Source organism: Gracilinanus agilis, chromosome 3, assembly GCF_016433145.1.
Source record: "Gracilinanus agilis isolate LMUSP501 chromosome 3, AgileGrace, whole genome shotgun sequence".
In the NCBI taxonomy this organism is placed as follows: domain Eukaryota; kingdom Metazoa; phylum Chordata; class Mammalia; order Didelphimorphia; family Didelphidae; genus Gracilinanus; species Gracilinanus agilis.
In genome coordinates, this window is record NC_058132.1 from 139,931,977 (window position 1) to 139,952,438 (window position 20,462).

Sequence of the window (20,462 nt, forward strand, 5' to 3'; positions counted from 1 at the left end):
TCTCTCTCTCTCTCTCTCTCTCTCTCTCTCTCTCTCTCTCTCTCTCTCTCTCTCTCTCTCTCAGCTTTAGCTGTACAGAGACCCTTAGCGTAGGAAGATAGGTCTGTAAGTCATCCATCTCTCTCTGATGCCAGTCTCCAAGTTATGGCATCTTTCCTGAGGGTGATGTTAAAAAAGATAAAATACTGGGAGATCTCTGCCCCTGAGTCAGGCATCCATCTGTAGCATCCTAGTCTCCTTGGCAAAACCAAAACAGTTAAATTTGCAAATAGGATAGAACTGCCAAGTACTTAAGCATATTAGTAAATGGTGGTGATAGGCAAGAAAGCTATTTGTTAGATAAAAATTAAAATAAAAAATGTTTATATTCATAGATGTTATCTGATCTCTCTCTGAAGTTTCCTCTCTTCCAAGTGGCTTCGCTCAGCATGTAATGAGTGGTCTCTGATAGTGTATGAGTAATAGAACTTTGTAATAACTTCATCCCTGTAGCTACCAACCAAGAAATCCCTTTAATGATATTGAATGGATATCCTTTCTAATCTTCCCTCAGTTAGTAAACTCTTTGAGATTGACTTTCTTCTTTATATGAATTTTGTATGACTTTGTATGAATTCCTAGCACTTAGCACAGTGCCTGACACATAGCAGACAATAAACATTTATTAACTAACTGACTGAATCAAAACGATTTTTCCTTGGTTCTTGAAAAATTCATTAGTTATAGAATAAAGGCTTTAAAAATATTAGAGCCTTAAATTAGATCCTGGACAATACAATCAAGTATTGTCTCACTTTTGGGTAGATCCAAATAGAGTAAAGGTCAAATTATACTTCTGAAGCATAACTCCTGTCCTTTAATTGGACCAATACAGGAAAAGTCAAATAGAGCAGTCTCCAAACAGTGGGACAATTCTGCGCAGGGCAACGGAATGAACTCTATTATCAGTTCTGTTACTACTTATATGACTGCTCCCAAGTTGCTTAAACTCTGTAGGCCTCAGTTTCCTCATCTGTAAAATGAGGAGTCCAGATTAGATTGTGTCTAGATGCCTCCCAGCACTAAATCTAGGATCCAAAGCAGAGGCAACAACCATATCCTGGAGTCTAATGAAGGGCTTTTCATTGATGCAACCAGTAGGTGGAGCCCCAGGATTGCTGTTTGCAGAACTGGTCTGGCTCCCAGGGTCAATTCATTATTTTCCTATCAAGAACTGAACTCATCCAACTGATTGACATAACATTTAAAAATTAATCTTTAAAATTTTTAATTCATCTATTTTACTTATTTGTCAATTTCTTATTTTCTTGAATACAATAATAATGACTAGAGCCCTTCTTCAATGTTAATGAACAGCATTATATATGCGACATTATATCTAGGGTTGGCTCCATTAATGTCCCCAAACCTAGTGTTTTTGGTGGTTTTTGTTTCTCTAGCTCTCTATCTCTTACTGCCTGCCTCTATCTCATTTGCTTTTTCTTTTCATACTTTTTCTCATAACTTTTGTTATCATCTTCAGAAATTGTCATAAAGTTAAATATCCTTCTATAAACATCAGTGTATATAAGAAAAAGTAATTAACTTTTTTTTTAAACCCTTGTACTTTGGTGTATTGTCTCATAGGTGGAAGAGTGGTAAGGGTGGGCAATGGGGGTCAAGTGACTTGCCCAGGGTCACACAGCTGGGAAGTGGCTGAGGCCGGGTTTGAACCTAGGACCTCCTGTCTCTAGGCCTGACTCTCAATCCACTGAGCTACCCAGCTGCCCCAGTAATTAATTTTTAATCATATGGTCCCAAGTTTAAAGCTGGAAAGGATATTAGAAGTCATCTAGTTAATTCTCTTCATTTTGCAGATGAAGAAACTGAGTTTCAAAGGAATTCGTTGACTCAAGACTCAGTAGGTAGAATGTGGGAGTCTACAGTCAGGGAGACCTGAATTCAAAACCAGCTTTAGACACTTGCTAAATGTGTGGCCCTTGATGGGGATACGATTGGGGATGTAGACTCTAAATGATCACCCTAGTGCAAAGATCAGTAATATGGAAATCTTGGTCAATGATACATGTAAAATCCAATGGAATTGCTCGTTGGCTATGGGAGGAGAGATGGAAGGAGGGGAAGGAAAGAGCATGAATCATGTAACCATGGAAAAATGTTCTTAATTAATCAGTTAAAGTAAATAAATAAAATGTGTGACCCTGTTCAAATCTGGCCTCAGATACTTCCTTGCTGGATATCCGTGGGCAAGTCACTTAATCCCCATTGCCTAGCCCTTACCACTCTTCTACCTTCGAACCAATACACAGTATTGATTCTCAGACATAAGGTAAGGGTTTAAAAACAACAACAGCAATAAAATAAATGTGTGACTCTGGGCCACTTAACCTCCCTGCCTCAGTTTCCTCAACTGTAAGATGGGGATCATACTAACACTCATGTTATAGAGTTGTTGAGAAGATCAAATGAGATGATATTTATAAAGCAATTATTAGTATAGTGCCTGGGATTATTATTAGACACTTACTATATTAGGTGCTTAATAATTGCTTATTCCCTTCCCCTTGTCCGAGGTGACACAGATGGTGAGTAGCAGAACTCATATTTGGACTCAGATCTGTTTATACCAAATCTACACCAACCTGCCACCAGATTTACAACAGTCTCAGATCAAAGATTCATGGTCCAAGAAGTCAAATTATCATCCTTTGGACCCCAGTGGAGTCAGATATGCTGAGGAGCCCTAGAAATAGTCAAGGGCCCCCCAGCCACGATCCCTACTTCCAGCCCAGCATTTACAGTCATTATCCAGGACAGTGACCCCTGTGGAGATGCCCACCCCGTTCTCACCTCACCAACTCCAATAGCTGACTGCCACCAATGGACAGGAAAATCAATCTAGATGGCAAAGCAAATTACCCTGAGGGAAAGTCCAAAAGTGGGTCAATGACCCAGCAGGCTCTATGGAGATTGGACTGGGCATCTTCCACAGCCCCTGCTTCCACAGAGCCCTAGGTCCTGAAGACCCAGAAAAAAAATCTTCCTTCCAAAGTCCTTGCCATTGCCAAATGTTTGTTCGGTGTCAGAAACAGATATGATTTTTTTCAATGGATAGATTAAAGAAGATTGATTCACTTCTGCCTTGCTGATATCCCCCTGAGGATCACTTGGGCCTTTCCATCTATCCTAAAGCTGAACCCTCCTATGTGTTATCTGCCACTATTAGAATGTGAGCTCCTGCAGAGCAGGAACCAATTCTATTTTCCTCAATGTTTAGTACAATGTGTGGCATGCAGTGCTTAATAAACTCTTTATTTACTCATTAACCCCATCTTTCATCTAAAAGGCTTCAGTTTAAGCTCCACTGTCTAACTTAAAATAGATTTAAAGTAGAAAGAATTGTTACAACTATAAAATGAGCCTGATTTTTGCTTCAGATAATATTTTTTCTTGACAACTGCTGATACAACCTCTTGCTTGGAGACCCAGAGCAGCATCTGCCCTTAAACCTATAAGTAACTATTCAAGAAACTTCTTCTGCTTTTTCTCTTGATGCCACCAACCTAATCCTTACTCCCTCAAGGAAGCATGATTGTTCCCCCAAGATTCTCGCAAGTCAGTTTACTGACTTCTTTTCATAATTCTCTGATGAGATCAGGTTTAAAACTTGAGGAATCCAAGAAAAAAATACTTTTAATACTTGGGAAAGTGAATACAATTACATGGAATTCAATATTATCATACTTCTTTTTATCTTAATTCAATTAATTTCTTTACATTTTTTCCAAATTTATTTATTTTATCTTTCCCAAATTTAGAAAAGAGGGTTCGATTTGGAGTCTGAGGGCCAACCTTGGAATCCCGACTTTGCCACTTACACACGTCCTATATGATTTTTGATCCAAGTCAAGTTCTAATTTCTCTGGGCCTCAATTTCCTCATCTGTAAAATAAGAGGGATGGGTATCACCAAATGACTTACAAAGTGTGTCTCTTTCAGCTCTAGGACCTTATAAAACTAAACAAAATGTTCACCCATTTTGTGTAATTATAAATACTTGTAAATGTTTTCCTTGAGACACCATACTGGAAGCACAGTAGGTCTTCAACAGAAATTTGTTTAATCAAATTGCCTTGTGTTCTTGCCCAATCACTCATTTTCAGTTTGAAATCAATTTAATTTTAATAAGGGATTCTTTTTATTACCAATAAGAAAGGAGAAGGGATTTTTAGCTTGAGGTTTTCTTATCTCTTGCCTTTTGATGTTGGCCTACCGTTGTTGGAATGGTATAGTTCTAGGAAAGCTAATGAAAAGCCAAGATGGGAACTTAGCAAAGGGACTTTCCACCTCTCTATCTCTCTCCTGATCTTTATCACCTCTGCCCCAACTTGATATATAGCAATCTTTCTATCACAGACACTTCTTAGCTGAGGAGAAAAGGTAACACTGGATTGGGGTTTGGGATGGCGTTTACAAGAAGTGGCAGCACTGAATAGATGTTAGAATGTGCAGCCTTGAGGTAGGAACTGGGAGAAGAAAGAGGGGAGGAAACAAGGTCCAAACAAATAAGGATATAGGTAGTAATCTTGAGAAGGGAGAGAGTACTACTGACTAAAGAGATTTTAAAAAAGGCTTTCTGTAGAAGATGATAGATGAACTGACCTTTGAAGTTATCTAGAGAGTCTAAGGAGCAGAAGACAGGAGGGTAGCACAAAGATACAAAAGTGAGAAAAGGATACATGACTTCAGGAAACAGCAAATAGGCCAATTTGTCTAGACTGAATGCAAGAATGGGAGCAATGTATAATAAGGCTGCAGAGACAGAGGAATAAAAGCCATTCCTCAGTTGATAAATGGTCAAATAATATGAGCAGACTGTTTTCAATGGAAATAATCCAAGCTATTAATAGTCACATAAAAATGCTCCAAATCACTAATAGTTAGAGAAAGGTAAGTTAAAACAATTCTGAGATTCCACCTCATACTCATTTTATTGGCAAAGTAGACAAAAAAAGAGAATGACAAATGTTTGGAGGGCTATGGGAAAACAAATGCATTAATGCACTATTGGTTGAGCTGTGAGCCAATCCAATAATTCTGGAACTTTGTACTAAAAGTTGTTAAATTGTGTATATGCTTTGACCCAAAAACATACTATTAGATTTATTAGATCTAATTTGTTAATTTATTGGATCTCCAAAGAGATCCAAGAAAGAGGAAATAATAATAACCTACATTTATATAATGTCTTAAAGTTTATAGTGTGCTTTATAAATATTATATCATTTTCCCTCATAACAATCTGGAAAGATAGGTGCTATTATTATCTCCAAATAGTAGGTAAACATATTAACATCTTGTGTTAAGTGACTTGCCCAGGTTGATACAACTAGTAAAATGTCTGAGGCTGGATTTGTCTTCCTGACTTGTAGTCCAGTTCTGAACACTCCATGAAATGGAAATGGACAGGTCATCCATCAGTTGAGAAATTGCCAAGCAATTTATGCTATGTTTATGCTATATTTAATGTATAATTGAATACTACTATGCTATAAGAAATTGTGAAGGGGACAATTTCAGAGAAACTAAGGAAGACTTTGATGAACTGATACAGAGTGAAATGCACAAAACCAGTAGAACAAATTACAATGATATTATAACAATAATCAACTTTGAAAGACTTAGGAATTCTTATCAATGCAATGATCAAACATGATTCCAGGATTCTAGAGATAACTGGTTCATGATGAAACATGGTAACTACCTCTTGATAGAGAGGTGATTGACAGTATAGTCTGAAGCATATTTTTTTGGATATGGCCAATGTGAAAATTTGTTTTATTTGACTATGGAATTTTTATGGCGAAAAGAAGACAGATTTTTACTAATTGAAAAAACTAAGATTTAATTTTTAAAACGCAACTGAAGAGGAAGACTGGAGCCAGATTATGCAGGGAGTTAAATGCCAAGCTGAGGAGCTTGTTTTATTCCAGAGGTAGCTGAGCATGGGAGTAACAGAGTAGGTTTGTTCTTTTGGTATGTGTGTGAAAAATCAATTGGCAGAGGAAAAGGCAGAAGTCAAGTTAAGCTGTCTCAACAGGCAAGAGGACAGAGGAGTTTGAATGACCACAGTGCCCATGTGAGTGGAAAAAAGGGAACTTGATTGGGAGATGTTGTAGATACAGAATCTATAAGCCTTGGTAACTGCCAGGATTTAATTATTTTTTATTTTATTTTATTTTTATTATTAGGCAAAACACACTTCTATAATGATCATTGTTATAAGAGCAAAATCATACATAACCAAAACTCCAAAATAAAACTATAAATAAACTGGTATGAAAGACAACTCCAACAGTTCTTTCTCTGGAGGTTGTATACCATTCCCTGTCATAAGTTTTTCAGGATTGTCCCAGATCATTGCAATGCAGAAAGCAGCCACATTTTCACCAATAATCACTGTACAATATTGCTGTTATCGTGTACAATATCGTCCCAAAGGATTTAGTTATTAATCTGATGCTATCGCTTTTTTATTGTTGAATTTGATTGTGAAGTGCAATTAATAAACTTGATTTTTTTACATTTTTAATATTCAGTTCTAAAGGGAAAATATCAATGTTTATCTTCTAGGTCAAAGGTCATCTTGATTCTTTTTCTTCTCTTCCTCTCAATAAGTTTTTATTTAAATGCAAAAAGCGAAGGATCATGGGTTTTAATGACTAACACCAATTCTTTTGTGTGTAATATCACACAATGTATAGTATGTTACATGTCATATTTCATATATGTGTAGGTGTACAAGCATATACACACATTGATGGAGGAGGGGAGAATAAAACCTGTGATTTTACTGGTATAGGTAACTGCTGAGGAGGAAAACGTCCTCTATCAATTCAGATCTGCAATTGCAATTAAGAGTTTCAGAGAGTTATTTGGAATACTGAGAGGTTAAATGACTTCCTCAGGATCACACAGCCAGTATGTGTCAGAGTATAAATACACACTTAGAAAACTGGCTGAAAAGCTGATGAAAAAGAGAATTTCCTCTTAAGAAAAAAACAATATTTGTGGGATATAGAATGGGTCAGTCTCAAAATCAGGAAGACCTGGACCTAAGCCCAACTTTTGGCAGCACTAGTCTCAAGTAAGTCACTTAACCCTAGGCAAAGGAAATGAACCCAAGTCTTCCTTCCTTAGAGTTCAGATTGCTTCTTCAAAGATAAAGAAACAGCACAAAGGTCTCATTTCTCAAATATGTAAAAAACTAAATCAAATGTATAAGAATACACATCATTTTTCAATTAATAAATGATCAAAGGATATGAATAAGCAATGTCCAGATGAAGAAATTAAAGTTATCGATAATCATATTTTTAAAAAGTTGTAAATCCCTCTTCATCAGAGAAATGCAAATTAGAACAACTCTGAGGTACCCTATCAGATTGGTCAGTATAATAGCAAATTAAAACGATGATGTGGCAAGATTAGAACATTAATGCATTGCTGGTAGAATTGTCTACTGATCCAACCATTCTGGAGGGCAATTTGGAATTATGCCTAAAACGTTACAAAATAATGCATGCCCTTTGATTCAGTAATACCACAACTAGGTCTGTATCCCAAAAAGATATTAAAAAATGGGAAAAGACTTACTTGGGCAAAAATGTTTCTAGCTCTTCTTTTTGTGTTGGCAAAGAATTAGAAATTAAAAGATGGAAATGTCCAAAAATCAGGGAATGGCTGAACAAATTGTGGCATATGATGGTGACAGAATACTATTATGTTATAAGGAATCATGAACAGGATGATTTTAGAAAGACCTGGAAAGACCTATGTGAACTGATGCAGAGTGAAATAAGCAGAACCAGGAAAACACTGTAGACAATAACAATAATTTTGTGGAATGATCATTGCTACTCTCAGCAATACAAAGATCCAGGACAATTCTAAGGGACTTCGGACAAAGAATGCTATCCACCTCCAGAGAAAGAATGGTTGGAGTCAGAATGCAGATGAAAACATATGGTTCTTCAATTTTTTATTTGGGTTTATGTTTGGGATTTTTTGTTTTAGTAGATTACTCACTTACAAAAATGAACAATATAGAAATATGTTTTGCATAACAATACAAGTATAACCCAGATTGAATCATCTGCCAGCCCTAGAAGGAAAAAAGGAACGGAGGGAGATAAGTTCCATAACAGAACTTAGGAAAACTTGTGTGGAAATTTGTTACTACATGTGATTGGTAATATATAAAAGTTTATTATGAAAAAAAGATATAAAAATAGATATGGAAATGGATATCAATATAGATCTATGAATTAAATGTAGGAGCCCATAGCAGGCAGACGTCAAAAATAATAGCCTACATTGGATCACTTACCAAGCTCACTGATATAAGTTGCTTTTCTTTGGTTCCTAAGAGAAAAATAATCTACGGTATGATGACACAAGACTATTAATGGCACCAACGACCCATGTAATTCAAAGGCTTTGAGTGATAGATTTCAAAGATTACAAATAATCTTGTTCTTCTCCTCTCCCCCAACCCCATCCCAAACAAGCTCTAATTATGTCAACAGGTTGGCAATGTTTAGCTGCACATATCTCCTCTGTCTGACTTTACCTTTCTCCCTGGTGTTTGTTCATTACACAACATTTCCTGATCACCTTCACCTGAGGGCATTTAAAGCATGCCAACCTGGTAGCGCATGCAAACAAGTTTTTAACTTGCATATTCAGCAAATAAAACCAAGTTAACTCTCATTCTTTCTCTGGCTCCCTAGTAAGACTTTGCTGTTCTCCTCTTGGAAAGTGAGCCATGGGTATCCGGGTGATCAATTCCATGGACTTTGGAGAGTTTGTTGATATTTTGGGGAATATCATAGAGAAATGTCCCCTGATTGCTGCAGCTATCTGGTCCCAGCGCCCATTTAAGGACTTGGCTGATTTAGAGAAGCATGTGTTTGACTTCATTGAAGCCCTTCCACAATCAGGTGAGTTTCTGTTCATCTGAGATATTAGTCAGTCTGACGTAAAACATTTTTCTCTCTTTTCAAAACAGTTAAAAGATATTTATCTTAAAGCTGAATAAATTTCCATTGAGGCTTAGGAATATGCAAAGTGCTGTACAGAGTGTGGAATTCCACATAATTTACAGTCTGAGGTCAAGTGGCTCTCAGATATTTGAGATAAGCATTTACAAGAATAGGGGAGCAGCAGCTGCCTTCCCTCTATGACTGCATGGACTAAAGGCTGCTGCCTGGTTCTGTTATTCAGTTCTAAGGCTAAAGGTCAGGCTCAAGTACTTCATTCCCTCTTCCACAAAATGAACTTACTGGGAAAGTCTTGAGAGCAAGAGAAGAGCCAGTTCAGGGTGAGATTCTCTCAAGAGCCAAGAGGAAAAGAACACACGACTGATCTTTTCATTCAGCTGGGCTAGGCTAAGCAGGGCAATGAGAGAGAGTTAATTTAGCTCCACTCCCCTCATCTGAGGGCAGGGTAGAAGGAGAAGATCTTATGGGACCTAGTGGAGATTATATAGGCAAAACAAAGCATATTTCGGAGAAGGAAGAAGGAAGCCAGAGTCCTTGTGACTCAAAGGATGACACCTGGTCCAAGCTGTATATTTTAGGAGCTCGTCCCCTACTCTTCCTTTCAGTCTTTCTCCATCTTTAGGGAAGGTTGAAATAAAGAGGTAATGGGGAAAGAGAAAGTCTAATCCTCATCAGAGTAGACTCTCTTTTAAGTAATGATCTCTGGTTAGAGAAGAGTCATGGTTTGGTTTGGTTTGGTTTGGTTTTTATCATAGGGCAAAGCTAACGTATCAATAATTCCCAAGCCTTGGTTTTTGATATCCAAGGATGGCTCTGATAAATAATAACTCCAATATTAATTTAATAGAGCTTTTAGGTTTATACAGTACTTTGGTTATAACCACTTTATGAAAGAAATACTAGACAGGGACTAGGGGAGTCCAGGATTTCATTAATATAGGGAAATCTGGAAAGAAAACTACCTGAGTTCAAAACATAACTCTGATATTTACTAATGTGAAAGATAAATTTTAAAAATGCCTCTTTCAATGGAGGCTAGCACCTTTTAACTTTTAAGTAAAAAAACAACATATACAATGACCACAACATGTAAATGGAAAGAACAAAAATAAAAATGAAGATTTAGTGATCAGAACTATTATGCAGCATTTTTCAGTTTCATTTTTCTTCTTTCCATTTACATTGTTGTGGTCATTGTGTATGTTGTTTTTTTCTGATGCTGATTACTTTATTTTGTATCAGTTTATAAGCCTTCCAATGCTTCTCTGTATTCTTGATCGCACTGTTTCTTTGAGTGTAGCAATATTTTATCATGTACATGGCTTATAAATTATTTAGGCACTTCCCACTCTATGACATCTTTGTTTCCAGTTTTTTTCTTTAAAAAATTACTTTTATAGGCATATAATATAATATATGTGTTAATACATATGTATTATATATGTATATATGAAATATATCAATAATCTATCTTCCTATCTTTAACTTCCTTGTGGCATATGCCTACCAGTGGACAAAGAGCCTGATCACTTTCTTACTATCATTCAAATTATTTTTCAGAATGACAAATTCACAGCTCTACCAACAGCTCCACCAACAGTGTATTTGATGTGTTTTTATATCGTTTCCCCCCCCCCAATACTGGCTATTCCCCTCTTTTGTCAATTTTATCAATTTGCAGAGTATAAAATGGACTTTCTTATTACAAAATCAAAATAGGGGAGACTCTCAGATCGGGAAAAGTTAAGGACTTTTTTAAATGAAAATTTAGTGAGCACTGATTATATATATATATATACAATATATATGCAATATATATACATTATATATACATATATATGCATAAAATAAAATACAATGTATATTGTATTGTATATAAAAATATAGCCAGTATATACAAATATCTACAAAGTATAACTAAAAGTAAGCAAAGATTGAGACCATACAATTACGAAATTTAGAGGTAGGAGTAACATCTGTTCCAAATGTGTGTGTGTGTATATATATATTTACATCTGGTATATATTTATACCAGGTGTAAAGAGCCCTTGCTCTCAAAGGATTTATAATCCTATGGTGGGAAATAAGATATGTCCACCAATTATTCTAATACAAGATGGGATGTGAGAAGTGCTCTAAGAGTGGTGCCAATAAAGTGCCATAGGAATTCAAGGGAGGAGGAGAGCTCCTGGTTGGGTGATCAAAGAGGCCTGGGACTTAAAAGGTACACAGGGTTCTGGCAGTGGGGGAGGGCATTTTAGGCACGCCACTGTCAAAGAACAAGGCATTTTCAGGCAGTCATGAATTTCCAATTTAGCTGGAACCTAGAGAGCCTTGAATGTCAGGCTAAGGAATCTGGATTGTTTTTGACAAACAAAGATCATGGATATTGATCTATTCATGTTATCCCTCTCAGGTAACATATTCACTTTTAACCATGACTTATTATAGGTAACAACTTAACTGAAAAAGCATTTGGAATGGTGAGAATTTTATTGATTTTGAAAACGGTCGAAGGTTTTCCACCTGGCCCCCAATAAACAAAAATCTGTTTCCTTCCCTCTCACCTCTAGAAATAGAAAATAAGAAAAACAAAACCTTGTAACAAATATGAATTGTCAAGCAAAACAAATTCCTGCATTCAACCAAAGTCTTTCAGTAGCTCTCAATAAACATGTGCCCATTCCCTCTATTTTTGGACTCAGTCCTGCCCAGCTATCAATACCCACCCTACAAAGTGTTGGGCAAATTCTTCTTCGGTAAGTCTTATAAATGTGTCACTTCTGCATTCTTCACTGGCAGGCCTTCATCAAGATTTGTCTTTCAGACTAAGTAAAGGTAGGCTTCAAGAGGGGCAGCTGGGTAGCTCAGTGGATTGAGAGTCAGGCCTGGAGACGGGAGGTTCTAGGTTCAAATCCGACCTCAGACACTTCCCAGCTGTGTGACCCTGGGCAAGTCACTTGACCCCCATTGCCTACCCTTACCACTCTTCCACCTATAAGTCAATACACAGAAGTTAAGGGTTTAAAAAAAAAGTAGATTTCAAGGAGAAAATCTTCAGAGCTAAGTGATTAGCAGTTGTCTTTTTTTTTTTTACAAGCTTAATAATGTGAGGAAGATAATATTGATAAAATTGCTTCTGAAGGATATTCCAAAGAACAATCCATTAACAGGCACTGATTAAGTGCCTACTGTTCAGTCAGACAAAGTATTAAGTGATAGGGGGTGGGAGGTGGTACAAGTTCAAAGAATGCGATCATCCCTACTCTCAAAGAACTTACACATATTTTTTTAAACCCTTACTTTCTGTCTAGAATCTATAGAATCTATAATTGGTTCCAAGACAGAAGAGTGTTAAGAGGCTAGGCAATTGGGATTAAATGACTTGCCCAGGGTCACATAGTTGGGAAGTGTTTGAGGTAAGATTTTTACCCAGGATCCCCTATCTTCAGGCCTGGTTTTCTATCCACTGAGCCATCTAGCTGCCCAGAGCTTATGTATTCTTATAACCTCTAGTGGTCTTGTTGTATGATTCATTCATTTAATAAATGGGTATAGTCTGATGTAGAAAGGGGAGAAATGAACAGGATGCCATTCATATGATACAAGAAAAGTTCAACTAGGTTTTAGTTACAAATGCATCTGCATTTGCAACTATTCGGTCAAATTGTTGAGGCTTCAATATTAATTTTCTGGCTTCCTCAGGTTCTGCTTTTGTCCTACACATTGATCAAGTTAGTTAGCTATTTTCAAATTATTGAGCTATTTTCAAAAGTATATTCTGCTAAGAAAAACATACGATTGATCACATGGTATGATGGGGATATAATTGAGGATACAGACTCTGAACGATCACTCTAATGCAAATATTAATAATATGGAAATAGGTCTTGATCAGTGATACAGGTAAAAACCCAGTGGAATTGCTTGTCAGCTCTGGGAGGGGGGAGGGAGGAGGAGAGGGAAAGAACATGAATCATAGAACCATGGAAAAATATTCTAAATTAATTAAATAAATTTATTTTTTAAGAAGTAGATTCTGCTAAAAAGAAACAATGGAGTGCAACAGCACAAATATGGCATCCATTTAAGCCCCAGAATGTAAGGAATCCGGTGATATGTCCTGAAAAAGACCCAAAAGAAGACACACACACACACACATACACACAAAATAGTAACATGATATGCCTCTCACCCTTAAGGAATTTGCAACTAAATAAGGAGATGAGACCATAATACACTGGAAGCTGTAATATTTAATATCACCTGATGAGTGTATTTCACAATGAGTTACAAAGTAAAGTCCTATGGGACATGAGAATTGGGATTTAAGCAACACTTCTCTGGAAAATGTGGAATATAAGTTGGATTTTCAGCAGTGCATTTGAATTAAACAGACGAAGAACCAGAGGGTCAGTCTTCCAGGCACAGGAAACAACCCAAACAAAGGTAAGGAAATATGAGAACACAATTCGTGTTCAGGCTAAAACCTTAAATTTTGAACTCAGATTTTAAAGTCAATGGGCAGGAGCTCCAGACTTATCATTTTACTTTGGAAACTTTTATTTGGAATTTCCATAAAAAATCATATTATATTTCCATATTATTAATATTTGCAATAGAGTGTTACACAGATATATCACTGGGACAACTTTAAATACACGAATTTTCCATGTATTTGGCTAAAAATTCCTGGAAAACAAGGAAGAAGAACAAAAAACCTTCAAAAACTGGTTGGCTGGAAATCCCAAAACTGAAAAGCTAGTAAAAGCTAGAAATTCAGTTTCTAGGGAAAACCGAAAGTGGAGGTAAATTTGGTTAAGCTACATTGAGTAATAGCCAATAGGTGGCAGGCCAGGATCATTATTGGTCTCTGACCTGCTCTTTTAACTAAATACTTAAGCTCAGAACCTAATTGGCCCATAATTTGACACTAGTGACAACTAATATTTATAAGGCACTTACTATCTGGCAGATATTAAGGTAATAAAAGATTAAAGGAATGCTGTTGTTGTTCAGCATGTCTGGCTCTTTGTGACCCCATTTGGGGATTTCTTGGCAGATACTGGAGTAGTCTGTCATTTCCTTATCCAGCTCATTTTACAGATGAGGAAACTGAGGCAAACAGGGTTAAGTGACTTGCCCAGGGACACAGTATCTGTTGAACTCAAGTGTTCTTGATGGGGGAGGGGTGGTCCTATCCATTGCCCCACCTAATTTACAAAGCATTTTATGTATCTTACCTTTTTTTTTTTTTTTTTTTTTTTTGGATACTTGCAGCAAGGCTGTGAGCTAGGCAGTTCAAACATTATTATCTTCCTTTTATTTATGGAAATATATAAAAAACACATTCAAAAAGGCCTAGAGACAGGAGGTCCTAGGTTCAAACCCGGCCTCAGCCACTTCCCAGCTGTGTGACCCTGGGCAAGTCACTTGACCTCCATTGCCCACCCTTACCAATCTTCCACCTATGAGACAATACACCGAAGTACAAGGGTTAAAAAAAAAAAACACATACAAAGACGAACAAGTACTAGTGCCTGCACTCAATGAGCTTATAGCGGTCCAATGAGATATACAAGTTTGAGGGAAGGGAGGTTCCATTTGTCTGGCAGAGATCAGAGGGCTTCCTAGAGAAGAGGTCCTCCAATTGAGGGCAACTGGAAGAGTGAAGGGCATGGAGGTGGCATGATAAAATGGAAATAGATTTAGACTTGGAGTTAGGAAAGCCTGGGTTCATATCCTGCCCCAGAAGCTTACTAACTATATGACCCTAAGTAAGTCATTTAGCCTCTCTTGCATCAATTTCCTCATCTGTAAAATGAAAGAGTTGGACAGGATTACCTCCAAAACTCCTTCTAGCTCTAGACCTACTGCTCTATAAGGATTGGTTGAAGGAGCTTGTTAAGCCTGGGGAAGAAAAAAATTTAGAGAGGAGATGGCAGCTGACCTCAAGTGTTTGAAGAGCTGTCAGGTGAAAGAGGGGTTAGATGGGTTTTGCTTGGTCCAGAGGACAGAAGCAAGAACAAAGTGTCTATAGAACTTGTAAGGAGCCCAATTTAGGCTTGGTATCAGGAAAAACTTCCTAATAGTTACAACAAAAGTTGTCCCAAAATAGAATAGAATGTCTCGAGAGCTGGTAGGGTCCCCTTCCTTGGAGGTCTTAGGCAGAGGTTGTTTGAGATGACTGGCAGTTGACTATATATTCTCCTAAGGATTCCTTTTATGCGTGGATTGGACTAGTGGCCCAATCAAGGTCCCTTCTAATTCTAAATTCTGTGATCATGTGAAGGGGATGGCATTTGAGGATAGATAGGAATTTGATATGTGGAAATGAGGAAGAAGGAATCAGTTATGTTCTAAGATCAAAGTAAGAGAAGCCAAGATTCTCTGGCTAAGGAGATATAACCCTGGTTCATACTAACTTCCTTGAAGCCTTTTCTTAGTTCTCTTGTACCTATTTGGATTTATTACCACTTCCTCTGTTTGCATTGCCATCAGGACTCAGGACTTTCCAGGGATGAGGGTAAGATAGGTTAGTGGTGAGATGTCTGAGGAAATTCATGAAGATTCAGACATTTCCAAAAATAAGGGTGTATTCTTAGATCACCTTGGAGAACGTCTTACTCCAATGGTATCCACGAAAGGTCAACAGATGCAAAGGAAGCTCTGGAGTAGGGTGGGTGGGTACAGTGTGGCAGATTTATAGGAAGACATTAACAAGAGATACAAGGGAAGGGCAAGTATGGATGGATTGAGATCTACATCTTTGCAAGGAGTACTCACTTAATGAAACTTTTATCTATCTATTCAGTATAGCAAAATTATTTATGAGAGTTGTTAGGTCTGCCTTCTCCTCAAGGAGCTGGGGTATAAGCAAATATCTGCCTGCCACAATTTTCTCCTGGGCCCCTATACTGCCAGTTATTTACCCCACCTCCCGTCCCTCACTCCTATCTCTTCTATGACTGTCCCATTTTCTTTCCTTGGTTATAAGTGTAATTCTATCATTTCTACCTCTCTTCTCCCTCTCCTACCTCCTTATTTGAAAGTTCTTTTCACCTCTCTCTTTTTTCTTCTTCCTTTCCCCTTCATTTTACTCCCATCTCACTGCTCTGTATCTCCTTTTCTCTTCCGCATCCTTTTTGCTGCCCCTTCAGAGCTTTCACCTGCTACTATCCTACTTAGGCGCAGAATGAATTCTCTCTTTTCTTCGAGCAACTTAAAGGGATCTGGTTTGGGAACAACTGATATCTAAGAGGGATGGAAAGAGTCCTCCTAGAGATTTCTCCAGAGAAAGATTTTCAGCTAACCTCTTACAGAATTATACCAGAAATGGTCCTAGTTTGAGAATCAATAGATTGGATTTTATTCCTTGCTTTGGTAATAACTGTGTATGACCTTGGGCAAGGCATTCTTTGTGGACCTTAGCTTCTCCATCTATAAAATGAAGGGGCTGAGTTCAATAATCTCCAGGATCCCTTTTCAACCCCAACTCAGTGATTCTATGATCTTATGACAAAAGAAAAGTAAATTCTAGTCCCAATTCTGCCAATAATTCTGCATAGTATGGTAGAAAAGAGCACTGGTGTTGGAGTTAAAGGACCTGGGTTCAAATCTCTGGTCTCAGTTACCATGTGGGCAAAATAAGGTTGAGTTAAATAATTTCTAAGGATCTTTTAAGGTTTAATTCTCTGTGATTTAGTAACACTCCCGCCCAAGACCTCTTTAGCCCCTAGCAACCCAGTAATAGGTGATTGAGTCCTTTCCCCATTCCAACCCGATTCATTGCTGCCACCAGATGTTTGGCAGCAGGACAGGCTAAAGTGATGACTGCCATCTGTTTGGATCTATGACAGCCAACTGGAATTAGGGAGTGAAAGTGGAATAAGTACCTAAAGAAAGGACTTAAAATATACATATGAATGTATCAGGGGAACAGATTTTCAACCCTTGATAAATATTAACAAGAAGAGGTGTTAATCAGACCAAGAGGGGATTGAGAAAAGAAAGTATGTACATGGAAGGATGGAAGAGAGCAAAAACAAAGATTTGAGAAAAAAGAGAGTAGATCCTCAAATATAGGAATTTCCACCACTAACACCCTCAAAGACCAGTGGATTAATCTGACAGTTGGATGCTCAAGAAATAAAAAGGAAGGGGAAGGGGAAGAAAGGAAGGAAATGTATTCTGTTCAATCACTGTATTCTACCCTGATACACAGAGAGAGAAGTGGAGCTCCTCAAGAGCCCTATTATCCAGGAATAGCTGTAAGAGTCCTTTAGAGAGAGGGGCTGATTTAAAAAAAAGTTCCCAAGTCCTATTTCTTGTCTTCTCAGTGGGTGAAGGAGCAAGCGGAGGGAAGGAGGTGATTTGGAAATGAAAATAAAAATTAAATTCTTAAAAAAGAAAAATGTTCCTGAAGCTTTTTGAGGCTAAATCCCTTCCCATCACAGCAAACTATTGCTCAAACACCATCCAGGGCAGACTGGCTTCAGAAAGATTTGGCTCTTCCATCCCACTTCAATCCTGCGTCCCCACGGAGTGCTTAGTTCAGACTCAGTGCTTGAACCAGTCCACATACTCCAGGACAACAAAGTCTGGTGCACCCAAATCCAGTACCTACAAGGTGGTTGTTGATAGTCTGTTATCTATGCTTTGTGTATTCCCATATTGTGCTTTCTGCCACCCAGGACAGAGAACATCAAATGATCCCGACAAACCTACTATTCAATATAGGCTTATCCTCTTTTCTCAATTGTGTGCTCTTGAGAAGGTTGTGTGTATAAACAGTGGGAGATCTAAGGATAGGAAAGATAGGCAGCCACCTAAAGAGAAACACAAGGGAGAAAGCATGCTTAAGGACATTTTTTTTTTAAACCCTTACCTTCTGTCTTAGAACCAATACTCAGTATACTGGTAAGGGCTAGGCAATTGGGGTTAAGTGACTTGCCCAGGGTCCCACAGCTAGGAAGTGTCTGAGGTCAGATTTGAATCCAGGACCTCCCACCTCAGGGTCTGACTCTCAATCCACTGAGCCACCCAGCTGCCCCCTTAAGGACATTTTTATTGTTATAAATACACATATTTCAATGCCCCTGAAGTCAGTTTTCCTTGGCAAGGATGGTATTTATTTTATGTCCTTTCCAGTCACAATGGAATCTCAGAACTTGAGGAGATGAGATGGGACATGTGCAATTTTCAAATCCTGCCTAAGGAGTAAAAAGCAGCAGTCCAAATAAAAATTTGTAAGTAGGACTTTATTTTTGAATGCACAGGTGGAGCCATCTATTTAAAGGGATCCCTTGGTTATTTCTTTTAAGTGAATAGTCCTTTACAAATCATTCCAAATGTGTTCACTTCTCTTTGTTAACCTATTCAGCTAGCCTGCCCCCCTCCCTGCTTTGCCTAAATGAGGTAGCTAGTATTAACGACAACAACAATAATGGAGTTGCTAATTTTTTATCATTTTTTCATTTTTTCCCACCTCCTCCAACAGATTTTTAATTTGAGATCAGAGAAAATACTAGGGTCCTTTGTGCTGCTGCTCCAACTGAAGGACACCCCAGGTTCCCTGAACTTAAAGAAGACTAGGAAATTAATTGAATTGTGTAGTTCTCTGTTCTCTACGTATATTCTGTGCTGACACAACCAACCTAACCCCATCCATAGGCAAGCCTTCTTCTATTCTTTTCCAGGAGGTGCAAACAGAGTCACAGAGCCACCACAGGGCCAGGCCACACCAGTTGCCTCAGGGCAAACTCCTCAGTACACGTGAAAAATTCCTGCAGCTTCACTCCCATTTTTTTTTTTTTCTAATGCTGGAAAGATCTGGGGCAATTTGATCCCTGTGAAGCTTGAGTCTGGGCTATCTTTGGAAAGGGCGGGCATGGCCAAGGGACTAGGGTACAGTTCTGGGAGGAGGGAAGCAGACTTTGGTTCAAACGGCCGGCCGGAGAATTAAATCTGGAAATAGGTTTCCTTGCAGTTAATCATCTGCACTGCCCTTTGGCTGTCTGATTCTAGAAGCACAGAACTGCCACTTGGGATCACAGGTTCCTGGGGTGTTTATTTGCTAAGGGGAATAGAGGCCCCATGTTTGATCAGATACCTAAAGATGGTAGGCCGAGGTCAGGCTTTATCCCGGGCCCCATTCCTCTTGGAACACAGTTAAATCCAATCTGACTGAAGCAAAGGCTCTTCTGTCTCGAGATCAAAGCTCCTCGCTTCTCTACCTTGGTCCTCAACCTCCCCCAACCACTTCCAATGAAGCGGCTTTGAAAAGGTCTAACTTGTTCAGAGCTTCTTATCTAGTCTCTGCTCCCAGGCAAGCCATAAATTCCGGGTCCTCTCTCCCTGGCTGTTCCGCCTGAAGGTCTCTGAAGGACTCTAGTACAGCCCTACCCGCCAACCCTCCCCACCCTCCCTTGCTTTATTAGCAGACTCCCCCCTCCCCCGGGAGCGCACTGAAACCAGTGGAGGAAGGAAGGCGAGATCTGGGATATTTTAAGAGATAGGCGCATCCGTTACTGAAAGTGATCTTTTTTTCGCAATTTCAAGACAATCTTCCCCCCATCTTAGCCTCTTCTGCCCCCGCCCCACTCCCACCCCTTCCCTCAGTTCCCTCCCTTCTTCCCCTAGAGCACCGGCCAATTCTTCCCAGATCGATGCCCCGGGGAAGCAGATTAAAGCCAGCCTGAGGGGAGCCACGCGCCGGCTGGCGGGCGGCGCTGCTGACTTGGGGGACCTGTGTGTCTTTCAGGGAAAGAAGGGATCCTGAGGTGCCACCCAGATCTAGCGGGCCGGGAGCTCCAGCAGGGAACGCTGACCCCAGAGTCTCAGCGGGAGCAGAGAGGGGCGGGCCTGAGCAGCCTGGGCCTGGAGGAGAGACGCCGACTGAGCCAGCTCAACGGCGCGTACAAGACGCGCTTTGGCTTCCCCTTCGTGATCGCGGCGCGGCTCAGCGACAAAGCCACAATACTGAGGGAACTGGAGCGCCGGCTGGACAACCAGCCCGCCCAGGAGCTGAGCACAGCACTGGACGAGGTGCGCAAGATATGTCACCTCCGCCTGGAGGACATCCTGCAGTCCCTGGAAGACCCCGCCAAACTGTAGAGTCTTGGGGAAAGGATGGGGGTGGGGGAGGGACAGAAAGTGGAAAGGGATGGGGTGCGGTGATAGTAAGAGGCAGGCAATGGAGGAGTCTAAGCTCACGTCAGAAAATAAGGACCCTCATAGCCTGGAGAGCGTGCCTTGCCCCAGTGGACTAGGAATCCAAAACGTGAGTGCGAACTCACAGGTGGTGAAAGTGTGCAGGAGCATGAACCGAATTGGATAATCGAAGCAACTACCTAGACACGACCACCTCTCCAATTCAATGGGTCACCATACCTTGAAATT

General features: G+C 39.2%; 1 protein-coding gene across 1 annotated transcript; it reads left to right on the forward strand.

The window, feature by feature from the left end:
* Positions 1 to 8,827: 8,827 nt before the first annotated feature.
* Positions 8,828 to 20,177, forward strand: URAD (ureidoimidazoline (2-oxo-4-hydroxy-4-carboxy-5-) decarboxylase). Its single transcript, XM_044666111.1, has 2 exons — positions 8,828 to 9,002; positions 19,825 to 20,177. The coding sequence occupies exons 1-2, from the start codon at positions 8,828 to 8,830 to the stop codon at positions 20,175 to 20,177; spliced, it is 528 nt and encodes a 175-aa protein (XP_044522046.1).
* Positions 20,178 to 20,462: the final 285 nt, after the last annotated feature.

Bases quoted from the DNA above. Each gene is read 5' to 3' on its own strand.
- URAD (XM_044666111.1), top strand. From the start codon at position 8,828: ATGGGTATCCGGGTGATCAATTCCATGGACTTTGGAGAGTTTGTTGAT. The intron at 9,003-19,824 runs GTGAGTTTCTGT...TGTGTCTTTCAG, and splicing joins TGAAGCCCTTCCACAATCAG to GGAAAGAAGGGATCCTGAGG.